Here is a 17,957-nt window from a genome sequence, read left to right as displayed (position 1 = left end):
TGCGCTCAGCATGGCGCAGGGTTTCAGAGCAGAACAGAGCCAACAATCTTCCCCAAGCAGGGTGTCTGTCGACAAGGCTGCTTTAACCTTCGAACCAAGATTTTTGTATTCCGCAGCGGTTGTGTTGACCTAGAAAAAAAAAAGAAGAAGAAGAAGAAAAATTCATCAAAAGGTAATTAAGCCTTCAGTCTTCGGCCCTCGCAAGTTTCGCACACAGCTGCGTCGGTGGAGCCAATAATCGGTCGCCCGTTCTTCGTGAATCTCTGTTTCCCTTCCCTGACGAAAAAGCGCCCTTCAGGCCCGAAGCTGCCGCTACACTCGCTGCACACGAAACACTTCTCATGCCACTCCCCACCCAGAGCAGTGACCACAAGATCGTCGAGCACAAGCTGCTTGCACCCCTGACAGCGGGAGGCAGTTCGCTTAGAATGACAACGGACGCACCACGCATATCCAGCATGTTCCACGAACGGGGTAGTCGGTGTGAAGGGGTCACCGCATTCGGCACAAAAGAAGTGCCCGACATGCCACTCCGCCCCACATGCGACGACAACCTCGCCTTCTATAGGCGTCTTGCAGCTCTTGCACCGTGGGCTGAAAAGCTCGTGGAAATCTAGGTGGCAGTAGAATCTCAGAGCATTGGCTTCTTCGTCGTTGGAGTCGGCATCCGCGAGCCTTTCGGCTCGTTTACCTTCAGGTTCCTGGTAGAAGGCGACACACTCAAGTGGGGTGTGGCAATGATGACATGAAAAACATTCAGCATGGAAACGGGATCCACAGGCCGTTACGATGCGGCCGGCTATGGGTAGCCCGCAAGCGGAGCAGGAAGCGGTCGGAACGCCAGTTCGGGTATAAGGAGTATACCAGCGGTTTGTAGACGAACCTCTCGAATTCCTCTGGTTCTGCTTCCCATTTTGGCTCGCGCTGGGGTTTGGTAATGGTCGGGGCTTCTCCTCCGCAGCCTTCATCTCAGCAATTGTTGGGGCCCCGGAGGATGAGACGGTTAACGCCGCTGAATCGTCTCCGCAAACGTTGATGACTGGAGCTGGAGGATCATCCGAAACTTTGATAGCGGGTACCACATTCCCTGGAGGAGGTGTAACCTCTACGGCTGGTTCCTTTATGGATCCAACAAGGCTATTTCGGGGAGAGTCTCTGGGAGAATTGCTCTGCGATTTGATTCTCCAAGATGGGTCGAAGCTCACAATTGGACGGCCAGGACGATCACTAACAACGGTTGGCATAGGTAGTTTACTACTACGATCCTTGAGTCGCATGCTCGTTGCTGCGCGGATGTCGTCACCACGGATTTCTTTACCATCTTTAGTTTGGAGCGTGTCATCACCCTTTGGGTTACTATTGGCAGTGGGTGAGGGAGATGGATTTTCTGTATAAACAGGATTCCTCGCTTGTGACGGTGGGTTCTTATGAATGTCGAATACAGATTTCTTGCTCTCAGGAGGGTATTTCTTGGGAAATGGTCGAGTGCCTCGAGGCAACGAATTTCGAGGCTTAACTTTCAAAGCTGAGCTCGGTGGTGCAGTGTCCGTGGTCTCAACATTATTTGGTGCCCCGTCCTCCTGTGGTTCCTCGTATATTTGATCTTCTGGATTTCGGAAAATGCCCTTCGCTGAATCGTTACTGGCAATCCTCGTCCTCGGACTGGCTTTCCTCTGTACGACTGTCTTTGGGGAATTGGAATTATCCGTTTCCAAGGCAAAATTAACCCTCGGTTTTTGGGTCAGAGTTCCGTTTTTTGTGACCGAGATGGTTTCATTATCCTCTGGAACTTCGACTATCTTTGGCGAAAGATTGGACCCGGTTGGGTCCACACGCCTTTGGAACTCGGGGCTTTCTCTGCCTGTACGACCCCCGTTCGATGAGCTATCCGATGCAGATCTGTGGCTTCTTGACTGGGAAACACACTGACTCCGTTCTTCAGAGGTATTCATACTCTGACTTCGTGCATACGCGCCTTTTTTCAGATGCTGACGAAATTGATTGGTGGCAATTAGGTCAGGGTTCAGGTAGGGAGCATGTGGATTAAGCTTTGGAAAGCCGGAGGTCTGGTGACTGAATACCAATTGCGTAGCTTCCTCCTGGGCTGCAGCATGCAACCGCTTTTCATCATCTCGGAAGTCCATTTCTTCCAAAGCTTGCCGTAACGACCGTGCTTCCTCCCGTTCCATCCATCTCTGGCCCCGTACTCTGTATGTTCCCGTCGTCGACCTAACACTCGCTGCTGGAGAGAGACTTCTTGATAAATCATACGATTGTTCCGGCTCTTCTTCCAACGATTGTTCAGTAGATACACTTCCATTGGAAAGTGTTGAGTTTTTTCTGTGGTGTGATAGAGCACTCGCTGAGCGCTGATAGGGCTCGAGGGAGCAAACACGATGGTTTTCTGAGTCAATGTTCATGGAAAGTGCTGACGATGCACGGGGCGGTAGATCGCTCCTGAGTCTTTGGCTCGATGAGATGTCCTTGGTAGGAAAGGGTCGAGATCCATTGGGACGGGGGGGCCTATTGGTTCGTAGGTCCTTCAGATACGTCGCTATTTGGTAAGAAACAGGTTAGCATTCGTGGCTAGGTAGCTCCTTAACTGGAGCGTAGGGGACATGCGAAGATATAAACAACCGCTATCTCATGTGGATACAATGCCCATAGCTATGGTAAGCTGGGAGGGGAACGAGAATGAAGGACTACCGACCAATCTGTTCCTCATTCATGTAACTTGGCCCTGGAGGTGAGACTTTTCGGGTCCCGTGTTTGGACCTTGAGTGTATCATGGTTGCTGGTAGTCTTCACTGATAGTTGCCCTTAATAGGGTGAGACCAGATTATACTAAACAATGACGATATTGGGAACTATTGAAGGCGTAATGGTGGTTTATAATATATGGCTGGCTGACTGGGAGATGAAGAGAACAGCGCTTGGTTGGTAGAGTAAAGCTCCGCAGAGAGCAAATATATATAATTGTTGAATATGAAGGTTGTTGATGTAGGTAGCAATGTTTATGGATAACGCTATGGTAAGACAGCTGTAGGAACGCCAACCTGTATTTATGTGTTTCGTCTTCCGCCGTCCTCCTCGCCCTGTCTCCAATCCAATCTCACAATTTCCTTCTTGGGGCGTCGTATCAACAAACGCCATGTCATGTATCACGTGACCAGTCGCTTGGACAACGCAGAGCCCCATCACGGTCCAGGCTTGTTTGAAGAACTTCTGCAGTCGGCTTCGCAGGTAGCCAGATGTAGGATGCAAGACGGTAGTCATGATCGCGAAGCCGTTTGAGATGGCTCTCGTGGGGTCTTATCTTGCATTCAGTCGCCTTGTAGTCCCGGAGAGGACCAGCACGCTGCTGGTCCTCAGGCCCCTCGACAGACCTACAAGCTTCTCAAAACTGCATCTCAAAGAATCTCAGCGCCCAAATAGCAATCAAATCAGCTAACGAAGAATTTTTCTTCGCTGGGACTGAACGCCCGAGCAGGATCAGTACTAACTGATTATTTGCAGCGCATCAAGTATTACCACCCACACCCGCTCCCTCATCTTCATGAATCTCGGCCAGTAGACTTCTTATCAACTGAAGAACAAGCCCATTTCACGCCGATATGGTGACTGAGTGTGGGTTGAACAATACACATCCCAACGGCAACGATTGATTCTTAGACACTAACAAAACAACCTGCCGTCTAGTGCTCAACATCGAGTTGATGAAGGACAATGCTCTTCTTGTTCAAGGGATTGAGCAGCAGACAACCCATTGTTTAACATTCGGGGTATCGCCGTATCATTATTTTCTATATCATCATCCCACTCTAAAAATTGCTCCTCCGCAGTTGTTTTGGCTCAGCTTTCCCCGCAATCGGAAGTAACCCCAAACAATCACCAGATTCTTTACCGTTGGAATCGGCGTCGCTACTGGCCAGTGGCCAATGCGGGCAATCTTGCTTCGTATCATTTCATGGAGCCGGCTAACTTTGCCAATACCCCACATCACCAAACTTCCGTTCTCCGAAAAGCCGGTGCCGGAAATCCTCCGCATTGGCCTAGGCACGGAAAAAATTACTCATTACGGTAGCCGTCATGATGGGACTTGATCCCTTTGATATTTTCACGCTCCGCTCTTGCGCATTGCGTTGGAATTGTCTGGAACCAAGCCGGCTATTTTCTTACAATATCCACCAATATTTTCTGCTTCAAATGTCAATCCTCCGAGTTCAAACTAATTTTCTCCATACAGTGGTTGTTTTTGCCCACTGTTGGGTTTTTTTCACTTCCGAAAGACCCATATCTCACCTCATTGAATTCCGCATGAAACACTGTATTGGCGGGTTGGATTTAAGAATTTAGCATTCACTTTGACCAATCTACTGGGGATATGACCCAGTAGAGTAATGGCGAATCATTCTTCAAGAGAAATCGCGACTGAAGTTATTTCGCATCAAGCCGCTGCGGAGTCTCTGCCAAGTAAGAACGGATCGCCAGCAGAAAAGGTTCCTGAGAACGATATCAGCCAGCAATCCGAAGAATGGGTAGACGAGAAACCTCCAGAGGATGTGCCGCCAGATGGCGGCTATGGATGGGTGTGCGTAGCTTGTTCAGCATGGATTAACGGAAACACATGGGGTGTTAATAGCGTAAGTTGAAATATTGTTTCCCTTGCCAATATTTTCGTCTTGAAATTCTGTAGGTGAAATGATAAATCAAAGGACTCATTGGCTTCTCTAATTTCCTGAACTAGTCATATGCTGTCTTCTTATCATATTACTTGTCCAATGACATTTTCCCCGACGCCAGCGACATCACCTACGCTTTCACGGGCGGCCTAAGCATGTCATGTTGCCTCCTGATCGCTCCCTTAGTAACACACATGGTTCACCTTTTTGGCAATCGACTCATTCTCAACATAGGAGCTGTGCTCCAAACAATCTCGTTTATCAGTGCCTCCTTTGCTAAACAGCAATGGCAACTATTTCTGAGCCAGGGTGTCTGTTTCGGGTTCGGTATGGGCTTCCTGTTTATTGGATCCGTGGGCGTTACTTCGCAGTGGTTTCTCCGCAAACGAAGCATTGCGACGTCCATTGCAGCTGCAGGCTCCGGTGTTGGCGGATTAACCTATTCTCTCGCCACGGGCTCAATGATATCCCGTTTCGGACTTGGGTGGACATTTCGCATCCTCGGTATTATCACATTTGTGGTCAATATCATCGCAGCCAATCTGATCCGAGACCGAAACAAAGCTACTAGATCCCAATACAAAGCGTTTCATTTCCCTCTGCTCAAACGACCCGAATTCCTCCTATTACAGGCATGGGGTTTCTTAAGCTTGCTAGGATACGTCGTGATACTCTTCAGCCTCCCCAACTTTGCACTATCAATCGGACTCACCGCACACCAAGGGAGTATTGTTGGCGCCGTCCTTAACCTTGGACAAGGCCTTGGTCGCCCAATTGTTGGTTTGCTCAGTGATCGTTATGGTCGTCTCAACATAGCCACCATTATCTCACTTTTCTGTGGTGTATTCTGCGTAGCCGTCTGGACCCCAACTCAGAGCATGGGTCTGCTATGTTTCTTTGCAATCATCGTGGGGACTGTAGCAGGCACATTCTGGACCACGGTTGTTCCAGTGTGTGCTGAAGTTATCGGTCTCCAAATGCTCCCCAGCGGATTGAGCATTATCTGGGTGCTCATGGTTCCTCCCACGACTGTTTCGGAGCCAATCGTAGTTCTCTTGAAAGATGATTCGAAGGGCAACCGTGCTTATCTATACGCCCAGATTTTTGCAGGACTCGCATATATTGTTGGTGCCTTATGTTTGTCTGTCGTACGTAGCTGGAAAATTGGCGATAATTTCGTTGCTGCAGAGAGAAAAGCGGCCGCGGAAGCCGCCAATGCTGCGAAGGCGGTGAAAATTAATCCAAGCTCACATCATGCGACAGTTACTTCCACAGATGATAGAACCTGTATACCTGGAGAGAAGCCTCATCAATCAAGCCAGCCGGCGCTGCCACCACGAGAATCGTCCTCAGGCACTATCACTCCTGCCTCTGACACGAGTGCATGGAACCCTACCGTTCTTCTCTGCAGGATGGTCACATGGGAGCATGTGTGACAATCGAGTTTTAGAGATCCGCAAAGAGCAAGCCGCTAGACTCACGTTCCTTCAAATCTCTCCCAAGTTCTTACTTGTCGAGGAAACATAGACAGCATAGTATTTTTGCTATGAAGCGATTGATTTATGCCTAAATCACGTAGCATTGCAGTTTTGAAAAATTCCTACCTAATTTGGAAACCGGAATTCGACACAGAAGGATATATATACCGTAAATACACTTATTTCAAAAATAATTTTTTAAAAAATATTAGGACTTACAGAATTAGCGTAAAAGACATCAAAAAATGGGTTTAAATACTTTGCTTTCATTATTTTCAAAATTATCCGGTATGGCAATGCATACCTTGATTGGATAATTTGTCGACTCTTTCAGAGTAGATGGGAATGCAAGCTCTCTTAAGCGAAATTCCATTCTATCCGCCTTTCGACGTCACACGAACAATCTAAACTAAGCTTTGCCCAGAATTAATATTCGAACCCTCCTCTTTCCAGCCCCACGGCCCCCTTCCTCTTTCACGGAGCTCACATTAACTTTAACTTTGTCAAACAAGTCGACCACCACGCCATTCTTCGGATTCCAACCAGCTCCACTCTCACCGTCTCGTTCCCAAACCTTCAACGAATACTCCTCCGCATCGAACTCACTTTCCCGCCTAGGAGCAACCTGTTTCCCCTCACCCGGCTGAGTTCCAGAGATGATGAAATCCTCTAGCCTCACAACGCCCTCGATGCCAAATCGCGGTACGAAAACAACAACTCCGTTGTCAAACACGCGCATGACATACCCTTCTTCATCTATCCCCGCATTCGTCCCCACACCTGCCCCAAGCTTAGACGCCTCTTGTTCGCCGCGCGCTTTGAGCGCTTGTCCAACATAGTATTCTATACTTGCGCGGCCAGCAAGCTGTGCATTACGATGGCGATGGTTGATATTCTTGCAAATATCCTCTAGGCGGCTCCGGGCAGCCAGTCCTTCGGCTGGAGAGGCGCCGAGTCCTTCGTAGCCGATTGCAGCAGCTAATTGGCGGTGGACGACCAAATCTGCGTACCGCCGAATGGGGGAGGTGAAATGGGTGTAAATTGACGAGGCAAGGCCGTAGTGGCGGAATTCGGACTCCGCGTGAGCCCCTGCGCAGAAGTATTCTGCAGACGTCATACATCTGGTGGCAAGGATACGAACCAGGGTGTTGAAGAATGGATTGGCTGGGTCAACACAACGATCAAGGGACCTTGCCAGAGCAAGGGAGCTGGATACGTCGAGGGTCATGTTGCGCTTTTTCGAGAGTTGAGCGATCAATTCTTCAAAATTTGAGGGTGGTGGAGTGGCGTGGCGCCGAAGAAGTGCTGTTTGCGGGAAGGACTTGAAGATTTTGGAAGCGACCGTTGTATTAGCGTGAAGCATGAATTCCTCAACAAGGCTGTTTGTGTCCAAAAGGGCTTTGGTTTTCACATCTGCCACGGGGTCTGATAATTCCGAATCGGTTTCTATGCGGACTTCTGGGGATGCTAAGTTAAGCGCTCCCGCGTCCATCCGCTTTTGTTTGAGTAATTTGGAAAGTTTTAGAAGTAACCTCATACTCTCCGTTAATTCATCTGTTTTTGATTTATCATCAATACGTAATTGGGCTTGTTCGTAGCTGAAAGCTTCTCTGGATAAAATAACAGATTTTGTACAAATTGAGGACACAACCTCAGCAGAAGGAGTCATTTCCCAGATAGTGGAGAAGGCATATCGTTGGACATGGGGCTTTAGTGAGCAGAGATCGGTTCCCAAAAGCATAGGTAACATATCGATGCGTTTGTCTACGAGATATACTGTCGTGCCTCGCATGCTCGCTTCGGTATCCATAGGGGTATTTGGCTTGACAAAATGAGAGACATCGGCGATATGGACACCGACCTCAAAATTCCCGTTGGGGAGTGGCCGAGCATGGAGTGCATCATCTATATCCTGACAGCCTGGGGGGTCGATACTGCACACCAGTAAATCTCGTAGGTCTTTACGATCGCGCCAACCAGGATCATCCATATTTTGCGGAACCTTCCAGTTATGGCCCTCCGGGGGAAGGCAGTCAAGGACCACTTGTGGGAACGGTCTATATTGAACATCATACTCGAGAAGAAGAGCTTCTGTCTCGGCACCCTTAGTTTCCAACTCTCCTAAAGATCGTACAAAATGACCCGTTGGGTATCTGGAATCGCGATTCCACGCATCAACTGTAACGAGTATCCTTTGACCAAAAAGATCTTGTGCTTGTCTCGTGCGTATCCGAATTTTAGGTATCCGTTTATCCATGGGTATGACAAAAACGGTTTGTTGTCGTCTGCTAGATTGGACCTGGGACGCTGTGGATATCTTATCGATGTTTCCAACATACTGGCGCCAATTCCTCTTGACTATTCCTACCACACGAGCTGTTGGCTGGGGTCTTCCCTCCGAGGTCTTTCCGTGAGCTCTTCTAACTTCTTCCTGTAATGCTCTTCTCTCCTTTTCCGAAACCACAACTTCTTTCTCGTCATATTCAGCATTTTCATCTTTAGTGACTGTCTCCTCATCAATGATTTTTGTCGACGGAGCTTTCCATTGATCTTTCGGAAGGACTTCGACTACCACTATATCTCCTGCAATCGCCCGATTGCTGTTGTCCCGACCAAGTATTAGAAGGGACTTGTCAAATGCTGCTACCTGCACCGACCCCTCGAGATAATTGTAAGGGGAAACGTTGAAAATGCCCTGATGAAGGGTTCCCGCACGAAGACCAGTCATCACTTTTGACATAGAGTAATACTCGGGGTAGAACGTTTCACCCCTCGTCGGCCTCGAATCATGAACGGCCTTAGCTTCGTTGATCATGTCAAGCAACCTATCCGAATCCTCAAGTCCAGACACATAATCGGACAACGACACAGCCGTAACACCCTCTCGTTCTGCTTTGCGGAGATTATCTTTATCATCGGTAATCATGACTATGGCTGGAGCGGTCTGTCCCTTGCGGCCTCTCTTCACTACCTGAGTTAAGTGTTCCTGGTACCACTTTGCGGCGGTTCGAACCGCTCGATCATTTCGATCATTTATGCTTTCCTCCACTCCTCTCCTGACATGGGTCTCCAACCGAAATTCATTAAAAAAAAGATAATATCGCTTTTCTTCGCTCCGAATTAGGGATATCAGCCGGTTATATAAAGCGAGGGACTGGTTCTTTAGCTCCTCAAGCACTGTCTGCAAGATAATAACATCGTAGAATGAGCCAGTCTGTTCGAAAAGATCCATGCCATTGAGGAGCGCATTCGTATCCGGAAGTAAATAATGGCCTTGGGGGAATGACTTTGTACCAGCCGGCCGCTCAGATAGCACAAATGGAGTTACTTAGTATAATTAGCATTAAAGGTCAGAAGTCCCAGCCGTTGAGCGGTCTCTCACCATTTCCGTTGGCATCGGTTGGCGCATATGACAGACACACAGAACATATCTTCGAAGAGCATGGGATGTCCTGCCTCAGGTACAACTCTCTAACAATCTTCTGGACCTTGCCGCTCTTTGTCGATCTTACAAAGATTTTACTTGAAACATTAGAGGATAGCGGGTTCGAAGAGTGATCCCTCCGTAAGCTTTTCATCTTGAAATCGTAATGGAGCCCCCGGTCCCCACATAAGGTACAGTGAATCAGGAATTACGCTCTGGTCAAGTAATCGGGGCAATTTCGAATTTAATGTCGAGCTTCCCAGAGCTCCAATATTCAAGAGTACTAGTAGCGAGGTGCGACGACGTGAACAAAGGCAGCTCCTACTTGGTTCGTTAAGATTTTTCCAGTGGTTCTAAATTTCGGAACGAATACTTACGTCGATAAGCCTCTCAATCCAATTGAAAAACTGTCCACGGGTGGATTTTGCTTGTCACAAGAAATAAAGTCACCCACTAATTTTTTATTTCCCGCTCTGGAGGTTTATATCACGTGGTTTATCATTCGACGTCGGTGAATTGAAGGGCCGACATTTAGATGTAATCTCTGCATCTCTTTTACTTGAATATGATGATAAAGATATCATTTACCCGTGTTTGAAGGATACTATGTAATGATGGCATTTATAAATATTCTGTGAATATATGAATTTTGGATATTTTGGTACCCTGGAATTGCAAGCGGCACCAATGGCCCACCTGTTGTTGCTGCTGCTGCTACTGCTGTTGTTCTTCATGCTTGAACTAGAGATGTAAGAATCACAATATCTTAGACTCCCACATTATCAAATTCGTCTAGACCCTGCGTGGCAGTTACCGATAGAAATGGGATAAGAAAGGGTACCCCCGATATTCATCAAGATGTGATAATATCTTTTGGAGAGGGTGGGATTTCAACCCACCACCTTCTTGTCTCCGCAGTGATGGACCCAACACCAAGCGCCTACTTCGGAAAGCATTCCATGAACAGCGCTTGCCACTACGCCATCCACCCCCCCCATGGCCCACAAGAACAACAGCATATGCGACAGCTCACTCCCTAAGTGAACAGAGATGACTGGAAACTACGAACGCAAGAGGCAGGGCAGGGCTGTGTGTCCCAGAAATGTTGAAACTTGTTTATTATTATGGCACTGCTTATTCTTCGATCGTCGTCTCAAATGAAGGATTACGCGATTACCCCTTCGCTTGCATTATACAGCACCGTGCACGTTTTTGAATTTTCCTCATTTGACGTGAGACTCAGGGATGGTACCCCACTATGCTCTTCCATTCAACCGTTTTGAGTGGTCAAAGGAAGCGCGCAAGCCAGTGGTTGAGGCAACATCTATAAACGAACTCGACTTTCAAGTCCGGCTCTAAATTAGCACTGCGCATGATATGGAAGACGAAACGGGCTAATGAATTCAATCCTAATCGCTGGGGCTTAGATGTTGCCGATGCTCGAAGGCTCCTGGAAAATATTTCAGACTGGGTAGCCTATACCACAAAGGCTCAATCTGGCATGGGGGATATTCCTTCTTTTGGCAGATACGATTTACTGTGCGTTTTCCAAAAGCTAGATAAATGATATACAAAATCCGAGAGATGGCGCGAGTAAAATCCGCTCGCCAATCGTTCTGAGATACCGGGATCTGTCGAGCAGAACACAACATACGGAACCAGAACCTCCAACCCCTGCCAGCCGTACAATCCCACTAGAAGACTTTGATGAAAGATTTAGTAACTTCGACATCGGCAGCGAGGAGTCGGACCTAGTTCCGCAGTCATTCTCGAGCGAAGTATACATAGGCCCTCGCTCCCCAATGTCTGCAGGGAACAGCGACCAATTCCCTCCAGCGGATGATGAACAAACCGTTACTACTGCCCTTCTATTGCTTATCAAGGCAGTGTGCCTGAGCAATCCCACTCTAAACATGGCATGGACCATGGAGCGAAAGGCGTTCATCTTTAATCCCCGGGACAACGGAGAAAAAATTTACGAAGCAAGGACAGATGGCCATCTTCACTTCAATAATGAGTTTGGTGAAAAGTCCCTAGCGATTTTAGAGGTCAAGGCCGGTATGAGGAAAGACTCATAACCCCAATGGCAAGATATATGTATGTATGTATAAATTTAACGTCCCGGGGGGCATGAGGACGTGCTAATCTGGAGAGATCTCTATATATACATAGTGGGAAAGAAATAGGATCCAGATGGCAATTCTTGAAAAGACTCAGTTTGCAAAACTGCGCATTCACTTCTGGCCCGACTTATGGCTATTCATGGTGGGGCTATTGTGTGGTCTCTTAGAGGCCACCTCCCCCAATGGCAAGAGAGCGCTCAGATGGCTGCTTGGATTCGATCAGAACCAGACCAGCCAACACAGGATGGGAGATATCGGTACTGTATATCCATTCCTTCTTTTGAGATGTTAGAAATAAATATTCTAACATAATGGCGACTTAAGTCGATTGATGATAAGTCAGGACCGGCATGAGATCTTCCTTATCATTGCAGAGTATGGCGACAATTACATCAACTACATCACAGCGGGCGATCCAATAAAGAGTCCTCTCCTAATGATATGGCAGATTGGCCCATTCCAACCAACGGCAATGAACCATATTCGACTTTTAGGGGCATGTCTGCAGGCGTTTGCTTCGCGCCTGCTCACCTTGGCAAGTTAGGGCCAACCGTGTCGCTGGTAGGGGACCTTTTTGGTTTGGAATTCCGCTTTAGCTGATGACCCATCACCCGAATTATGATCTAGTTACAGCTGGAAAGGTAATTTCAATTATGCCGCCAAGAATAAGGAAAACAAAACAAAAGACGAAAAGAAATAGACATGGCAACAATGCCCGAAACATGCATCGTAAAGAGCTAATTCGAAACCAAGGGGGAAAAAACAATTTCACTCCCTCTCTCTCATTCTTCCCACAATACCGAATTTGTGTGCGAAATGTCCGACAATTGATATAGGGAACGGGATCTCCTTATCGCTTTCTTCTTTTTCACTTCCGCGTAGGATGAAAGCTCTATATACATCGGGATTAGAGTGCAGACAGTTGGGTTATTTCTTTTGGGCAACATCGGAGTCTTCAAGGATGCCTTCCCTCTCGAGTCGCCTTCTAGCTTCTTCGAGCGCCCACGTTTGTATCCTAACGGGAGATTAAACATGTATTAGCTAGCGCACTAATTTTGTACCATTGAAGCGTATGCATATCGATATGATTTGCAATGACAGTTTCCTATAATATCTGATAGCCAAAAGCGTGAAAATAAAGAAGCAGAAACACATACGAAGTATCAGGTTTGAAAGAATACACGACGCCAGCAAGAAGCAGGCTACCGACAAACCCATACGTCCATAGGCCTTCCCATCCCTCCTTGACGTATTTATGGCCGGGCTTTACTCCCCAAAGCCATCCGGTTGGAGGGTCGTAGTGGTCACCATGAGCGCTACGGAGCGAGCTCTGCGTCGAGAAGGGTTGGCGATGCTGTGGCGAGCGAAGAAGGCAGCGAGACCGCAGGGGAAGAGAAGGAGGTCGGGCGGGCATTATCGGGCTCTATAAATTAGATGCAACTGGCCGAGCGAGACGTTTCAGGAATACCGAGAAAGTAGGTAGAGTCCGGGCGACGATGATGCCGCCGAGAATTGCGAGGAGAAAGGGATAGACAATGACCCGCCTAGGATTCTGGGTAGAAGGAGCGGTAGCAAAGATGTAATTGACTGGTGTTGTGGTGAATCCGTGTTGGTATCGGGATGATGTTGACGAGTTCGAACCAGAAACCAAGTCAAATGTGACTGTGGTATGTTCTCTGCTTCGCGCGGCGCTGTGATTGGTTATATTAGCGTCAAGCAGCCATGCTAAGCGCGTTCCAGCCGCCGGCTAGCATGCATGCATTCATCCTTAAACGCCAAAAATATTTAAGATTATATTCTCTGATGTGACAAAGAATAGTATAGATAGGTCTAAGGACAGTTCTCTACTGAGTGCCGAGAATTGAAAATCCTACCTGGATGCTCCTGATCTAACTTTTTCAAGGATGGTGACCTGACTTCTCCTGCGCTGGGTTTAAGAAATCTGTCACCCTGTACGATCATTTCAAGTTGTTTCTGCACACTAGTAATACTGATGCTGAGATGTGAAATACATGTTACTGTCGCACAAGGAAAATGCGAACATTCTAACAAACCCCAGCCGATCACAAAGTCCAATTAGACCTACCTGTACATTTCAAACATCGCAAGCACAGGTGACATTCCGAGGCCACAGAATTGTATCTATGATGGAGTCAAGTGACCAATGTTCTATTCAGGGAGCTTGATATATGAAAGGCTAATGTCTGGGAGAATAAATAATGAATACAAAGCATGTGAGAGCCTCCTGTCAGTAGCGGTATCCATTTTCGAATCCCCGTGGACCGTCCGGATTCTGGGGATAAGGAAATGAGTTCAAAAAATATACACAAGAATATACAGTATGAAACATGTGAATATGTAGTAGGCGTCCGCTGACAATCCTTGAGGTTTTCTATCATCACAGGCTGTGAGGCTGGAGCAGCTGCAGAGAGCCAATTCTCAGATATTAATAGAAGATCCCAAGGTTTGTTTTTAGTGTGTTCTGTGAGCAGCTTAGCACGGCCCCAAGCAGGGAGATCATGTCAATCCGCGTGCCATGCAGGCTAGCACTTAGCCAAACGCACGAAAATGCCGATTCGACACTTCGGCTTCACAGGGCCGGAACAGTGCCTGTCTGTGTCCACCACCGTGCGCTTCCCCTGCTGTGACTCGTTACGACTAGTACATAACCTCCAGGCGCTGATTTTTGTTTTGTTCGAAGAAACTCCCCGACAGACCTCGGCACTTCCTCTTCGGGCAGGCTCCGAGTGGTTCCGCCACCACTGGGAGAGATGGAAGCATTTATATCATCCGCGGGCTCCTGGGACTGGCGGGTGTACTAGTATTCATCACCACCAACTTCTTCATTTTCTCCATCCCGCATTGCCGCCGCTCTCTGTCCTGTATCCCATTTGTTGTCGTCTGTGCAAGGGATTCCTATACTATCCCGGCTTCTAAAATGCCCCCTGTCCCCGAATGGGTGAAGGCTTTGAAGCCTACCAGCCCGCAGGGCTCAGAGCTTCTACAACAAGAGCGGGACAGCTCGAATGTCTCTGTTGACAAGCTGGCGGAGCTGATTCATACCAAGGATGTGCTCGACCGGCAGCAGAAAATTCTGGCCATCATGGAAAAGGAGAAAGTGTTTGACAAATCGCAAATTCTTTCTATGGGCCGTGTGGAACGGCTGACAGCGTCACTTGGGAAGGCCAAGCGCATCCAACATTTGAGGAAACAGCACAATTGGACAGACGACGAATTCATCATGGCTAATGACCTTCTCAGCGAACCCACCCCTTACGCACTCCATGCGAGCATGTTCTTAGTAAGATCTCTCTTTGCGATATGTCTCTGGGAGCGTATTCCGGTGTCATGGCTAATTAATTGTATTATAAATTGTTTAGGTGACCCTCAGAAATCAGTCCACGCCAGAACAAGCGAAACTTTTCCTAGAGCCCGCGGAACGCTATGAGATTATCGGTTGCTACGCCCAAACTGAATTGGGCCATGGATCCAATGTCCAAGGTCTCGAGACCACAGCAACCTGGGACCCTACAGACAGGACCTTCGTCATGCACTCCCCAAGCCTGACGGCTTCCAAATGGTGGATTGGCTCACTTGGGAAAACTGCAAATCATGCCGTTGTGATGGCACAACTGATTATTGAAGACAAAAGCTATGGTCCTCATCCATTTGTCGTACAAATCCGCGACATGAAGACTCATGAGGCTCTTGAAGGGGTCTATGTTGGCGATATTGGACCTAAGTTCGGTTACAAGTATGTTTTATCATTCCTAAAGGGTTTTATATTCGCGACGTAGCTAACCACCTCTTAGCACCATGGATAATGGGTTCCTTCTTTTGAACCATGTGAAAATTCCACATGTGAACATGCTGGCACGGTTCTCGCATGTTGATCCAGCTACAAACAAGTACGTGCGTTCTGCTGCAGCTACTTTGGTCTATGGTACAATGACTTGGGTTCGATCGACAATTGTGCTTCAATCGGGCAAGGTCCTAGCCCGAGGTGTAACAATAGCCACGAGATATTGCTCTATCCGAAGACAGTTCCAGGATCGTGACACTGCAGACAAATCCTCCGATGAAAATCAGGTTATCAATTATAAGATGGTTCAAATCCGACTCCTTCCCCTCCTAGCTGCTACCTTCGCTCTCCATTTCACTGGACGGCGAATGATGGAAATGTACGAGGAAAACCAGAAACAAATGGCTCGTGGTGGTTCGGCAAAGGGAGGGGTACTTCTCCTCGCCGATCTCCACGCTACCTCATGTGGTCTCAAAGCCCTTGGGAGTACCATAGCAGCTGAGGGATTAGAGGCATGTCGGCGCGCGTGTGGTGGTCACGGCTATAGGTAGGTTTTTAAGTTGGTTGTTTTACATCAAAGTTCATGGCTGCACAAATACTCATTCCCCAATAGTAGCTATAGCGGTATCGGCACGTGGTATGCCGATTATCTGCCAACCGTCACTTGGGAAGGCGACAATTACATGTTAACCCAACAAGTAGCACGATACGTGAGTCCAACCCTACTGAAAAAAGGAAAAAAATTCTACCGAATCAGAATTCACTAACAAATTTTTGTTCAGTTGCTCAAATCAGCTAGAGCTGTTTATTCCAACAATGCGCCTGATAACGACACCAGCCGCATTCTCAAGAACTATATCAGCCGCCGAGACATGGGAGCTGCATTCGACATTCTTGACAATGATGCTGATATCGTAAACGCCTTTGCCTGGCGTGCTGCTTACCTAACTTTCGAGGCCCTGAAGCACCGCGATGTAGCAAAACGCTCATGGAACAGCTTGCTTATTGATTTCTGGCGTCTCTCGACTGCCCACTCACAATACCTCGTCGTGAAGAACTTCTACGAAAGCGTCACTGCGCCTGCCACCGCCTCCGCCCTGGACTCTGAAACAACTGCTGTCCTCCACAAACTCTTCCGGCTCCATGCGCTGTATACATTGGAACGCGAGTCCGCTGATTTCTTCACGTCTGGTGCTGTGACTATTCGTCAAATCACTCTCGCACGGACCAAAGCAGTTGTCAAGCTCCTTGACGAAATCAGGCCCCATGCCGTCCGGCTTGTTGACGCATGGAAATTCCCGGATTGGCAGCTTGACAGCTCCTTGGGCCGTTATGATGGCAAAGTCTATGAGGACCTGTTTTATCGTGCCAGCGAACAGAACCCGGTCAACAACCTCACTTTCGACCCATCTCCAGTGAGTAACGTGTTGGTGAGGAAGAATGAGAAACTAAGCAAGCTCTAGTCATGCACCATATCAGATGGTGATTCGCCTTATCCTGTTTATGTTTGGTTACATTAGATTGTTTTCATTTTTCTCTGTTTTGTGCTAACTTTTTTTTGACATGGGACTAGCACCATTTTCTATCATATCTTTCTCACTGAACATATTCGTCTGTTATTGCCACTTTCTTTTTTGATTTTGTATTCCTCCTTTACATGTTGTTTTTCTTTATGGTGCAAGGAGGTGACAAATAAACCATATAGACATAGACGGGTGTATATAGACACATCAACAGAGGCATTGGGAAGAATATGTAATGATTACATGGATTCAATTTAACTCCGATTCTCCAGTTCGTAGAAACGATATCAACCTCAAAAAGATGATCAAAAATACATACATACTGGAGGACCCGGGTTGAAAGGTATTTAGAGACAGCTAGTCCGCTCAATGATGCTACAAATAGAGTAAGCCTGTTCCATCCCATAAAATCATTGAAGGGAAATGATAATGGTATACAAAAATGGCAAAGAAGAGGTCCGCCCATCAAACCATCAATGGAAATGCCAAAATGCTAAAAATAAAGTTATTTTTAAGATTTAATTACCCGCTCATGAACCACTGCATCATCGCCATCACCATCATCACCACCGTCAAATTAACCCAACCACCAACCACCACCACCACCTTCCCCGCACCGTTCACTGGCGCCATCTTCCCCACCACTGCCGTCCCCCGGCCTCCAGCTGAAAGTGTACAACTGATCTCCGCGCAAGCAAACCCATCCGGACAACAACCGCCGCCCGCACTAGCCGCACAACCCGTCCAACCGGCAGCACACCTCCGGCCTTCCCCACCAGGAGAGGACAGAGACACAGTAGGATCGATTCCTATAACAATCGTGGCGCCGTTGTCATCCACGATTGTGGTCGAGGAAATTGGGGGGCAGGAGGTGGGGTTTACATCGCGGCCGGTACGACAGCAGCCGCCGTGGTAGACAGCGCTG

General features: G+C 47.8%; 8 protein-coding genes across 8 annotated transcripts; 5 read left to right on the top strand and 3 right to left on the bottom strand.

The window, feature by feature from the left end:
* Positions 1–176: 176 nt before the first annotated feature.
* Positions 177–3,276, bottom strand: HCBG_04057 (LIM domain-containing protein; the record flags this gene model as incomplete). Its single annotated transcript, XM_045431106.1, has 4 exons — positions 177–1,861; positions 1,955–2,554; positions 2,711–2,794; positions 3,117–3,276. The coding sequence occupies 4 exons, from the start codon at positions 3,274–3,276 to the stop codon at positions 177–179; spliced, it is 2,529 nt and encodes an 842-aa protein (XP_045287659.1).
* Positions 3,277–4,400: 1,124 nt separating this feature from the next.
* Positions 4,401–6,118, top strand: HCBG_04056 (uncharacterized protein; the record flags this gene model as incomplete). The annotated part of the gene is made up of 2 exons (XM_045431105.1): positions 4,401–4,643; positions 4,748–6,118. The coding sequence occupies 2 exons, from the start codon at positions 4,401–4,403 to the stop codon at positions 6,116–6,118; spliced, it is 1,614 nt and encodes a 537-aa protein (XP_045287658.1).
* A 451-nt stretch (positions 6,119–6,569) lies between these two features.
* Positions 6,570–9,994, bottom strand: HCBG_04055 (mitotic control protein dis3; the record flags this gene model as incomplete). Its single annotated transcript, XM_045431104.1, has 3 exons — positions 6,570–9,487; positions 9,543–9,905; positions 9,962–9,994. The coding sequence occupies 2 exons, from the start codon at positions 9,736–9,738 to the stop codon at positions 6,570–6,572; spliced, it is 3,114 nt and encodes a 1,037-aa protein (XP_045287657.1).
* Positions 9,995–10,634: 640 nt separating this feature from the next.
* Positions 10,635–11,770, top strand: HCBG_04054 (uncharacterized protein; the record flags this gene model as incomplete). Its single annotated transcript, XM_045431103.1, has 3 exons — positions 10,635–10,673; positions 11,144–11,642; positions 11,757–11,770. The coding sequence occupies 3 exons, from the start codon at positions 10,635–10,637 to the stop codon at positions 11,768–11,770; spliced, it is 552 nt and encodes a 183-aa protein (XP_045287656.1).
* Positions 11,771–11,777: 7 nt separating this feature from the next.
* On the top strand, positions 11,778–12,251 carry HCBG_04053 (uncharacterized protein; the record flags this gene model as incomplete). Its single annotated transcript, XM_045431102.1, has 2 exons — positions 11,778–11,969; positions 12,051–12,251. 2 exons carry the CDS (start codon positions 11,778–11,780, stop codon positions 12,249–12,251), a joined length of 393 nt encoding a protein of 130 aa, XP_045287655.1.
* HCBG_04052 (NADH-ubiquinone oxidoreductase) lies at positions 12,155–13,121 on the bottom strand (the record flags this gene model as incomplete). Its single annotated transcript, XM_045431101.1, has 2 exons — positions 12,155–12,722; positions 12,865–13,121. The coding sequence occupies 2 exons, from the start codon at positions 13,119–13,121 to the stop codon at positions 12,635–12,637; spliced, it is 345 nt and encodes a 114-aa protein (XP_045287654.1).
* Positions 13,122–14,645: 1,524 nt separating this feature from the next.
* HCBG_04051 (acyl-CoA oxidase) lies at positions 14,646–17,029 on the top strand (the record flags this gene model as incomplete). The annotated part of the gene is made up of 6 exons (XM_045431100.1): positions 14,646–15,008; positions 15,088–15,461; positions 15,520–16,056; positions 16,123–16,219; positions 16,292–16,924; positions 16,973–17,029. The coding sequence occupies 6 exons, from the start codon at positions 14,646–14,648 to the stop codon at positions 17,027–17,029; spliced, it is 2,061 nt and encodes a 686-aa protein (XP_045287653.1).
* A 445-nt stretch (positions 17,030–17,474) lies between these two features.
* Positions 17,475–17,948, top strand: HCBG_04050 (uncharacterized protein; the record flags this gene model as incomplete). Its single annotated transcript, XM_045431099.1, has 2 exons — positions 17,475–17,488; positions 17,549–17,948. 2 exons carry the CDS (start codon positions 17,475–17,477, stop codon positions 17,946–17,948), a joined length of 414 nt encoding a protein of 137 aa, XP_045287652.1.
* Between the last annotated feature and the right edge of the window lie 9 nt (positions 17,949–17,957).

This window comes from Histoplasma capsulatum (genome assembly GCF_000150115.1).
Source record: "Histoplasma capsulatum G186AR genomic scaffold supercont2.5, whole genome shotgun sequence".
Taxonomy (NCBI): Eukaryota; Fungi; Ascomycota; class Eurotiomycetes; order Onygenales; family Ajellomycetaceae; genus Histoplasma; species Histoplasma capsulatum.
This window is presented reverse-complemented; position numbering and strand designations above follow the sequence as displayed.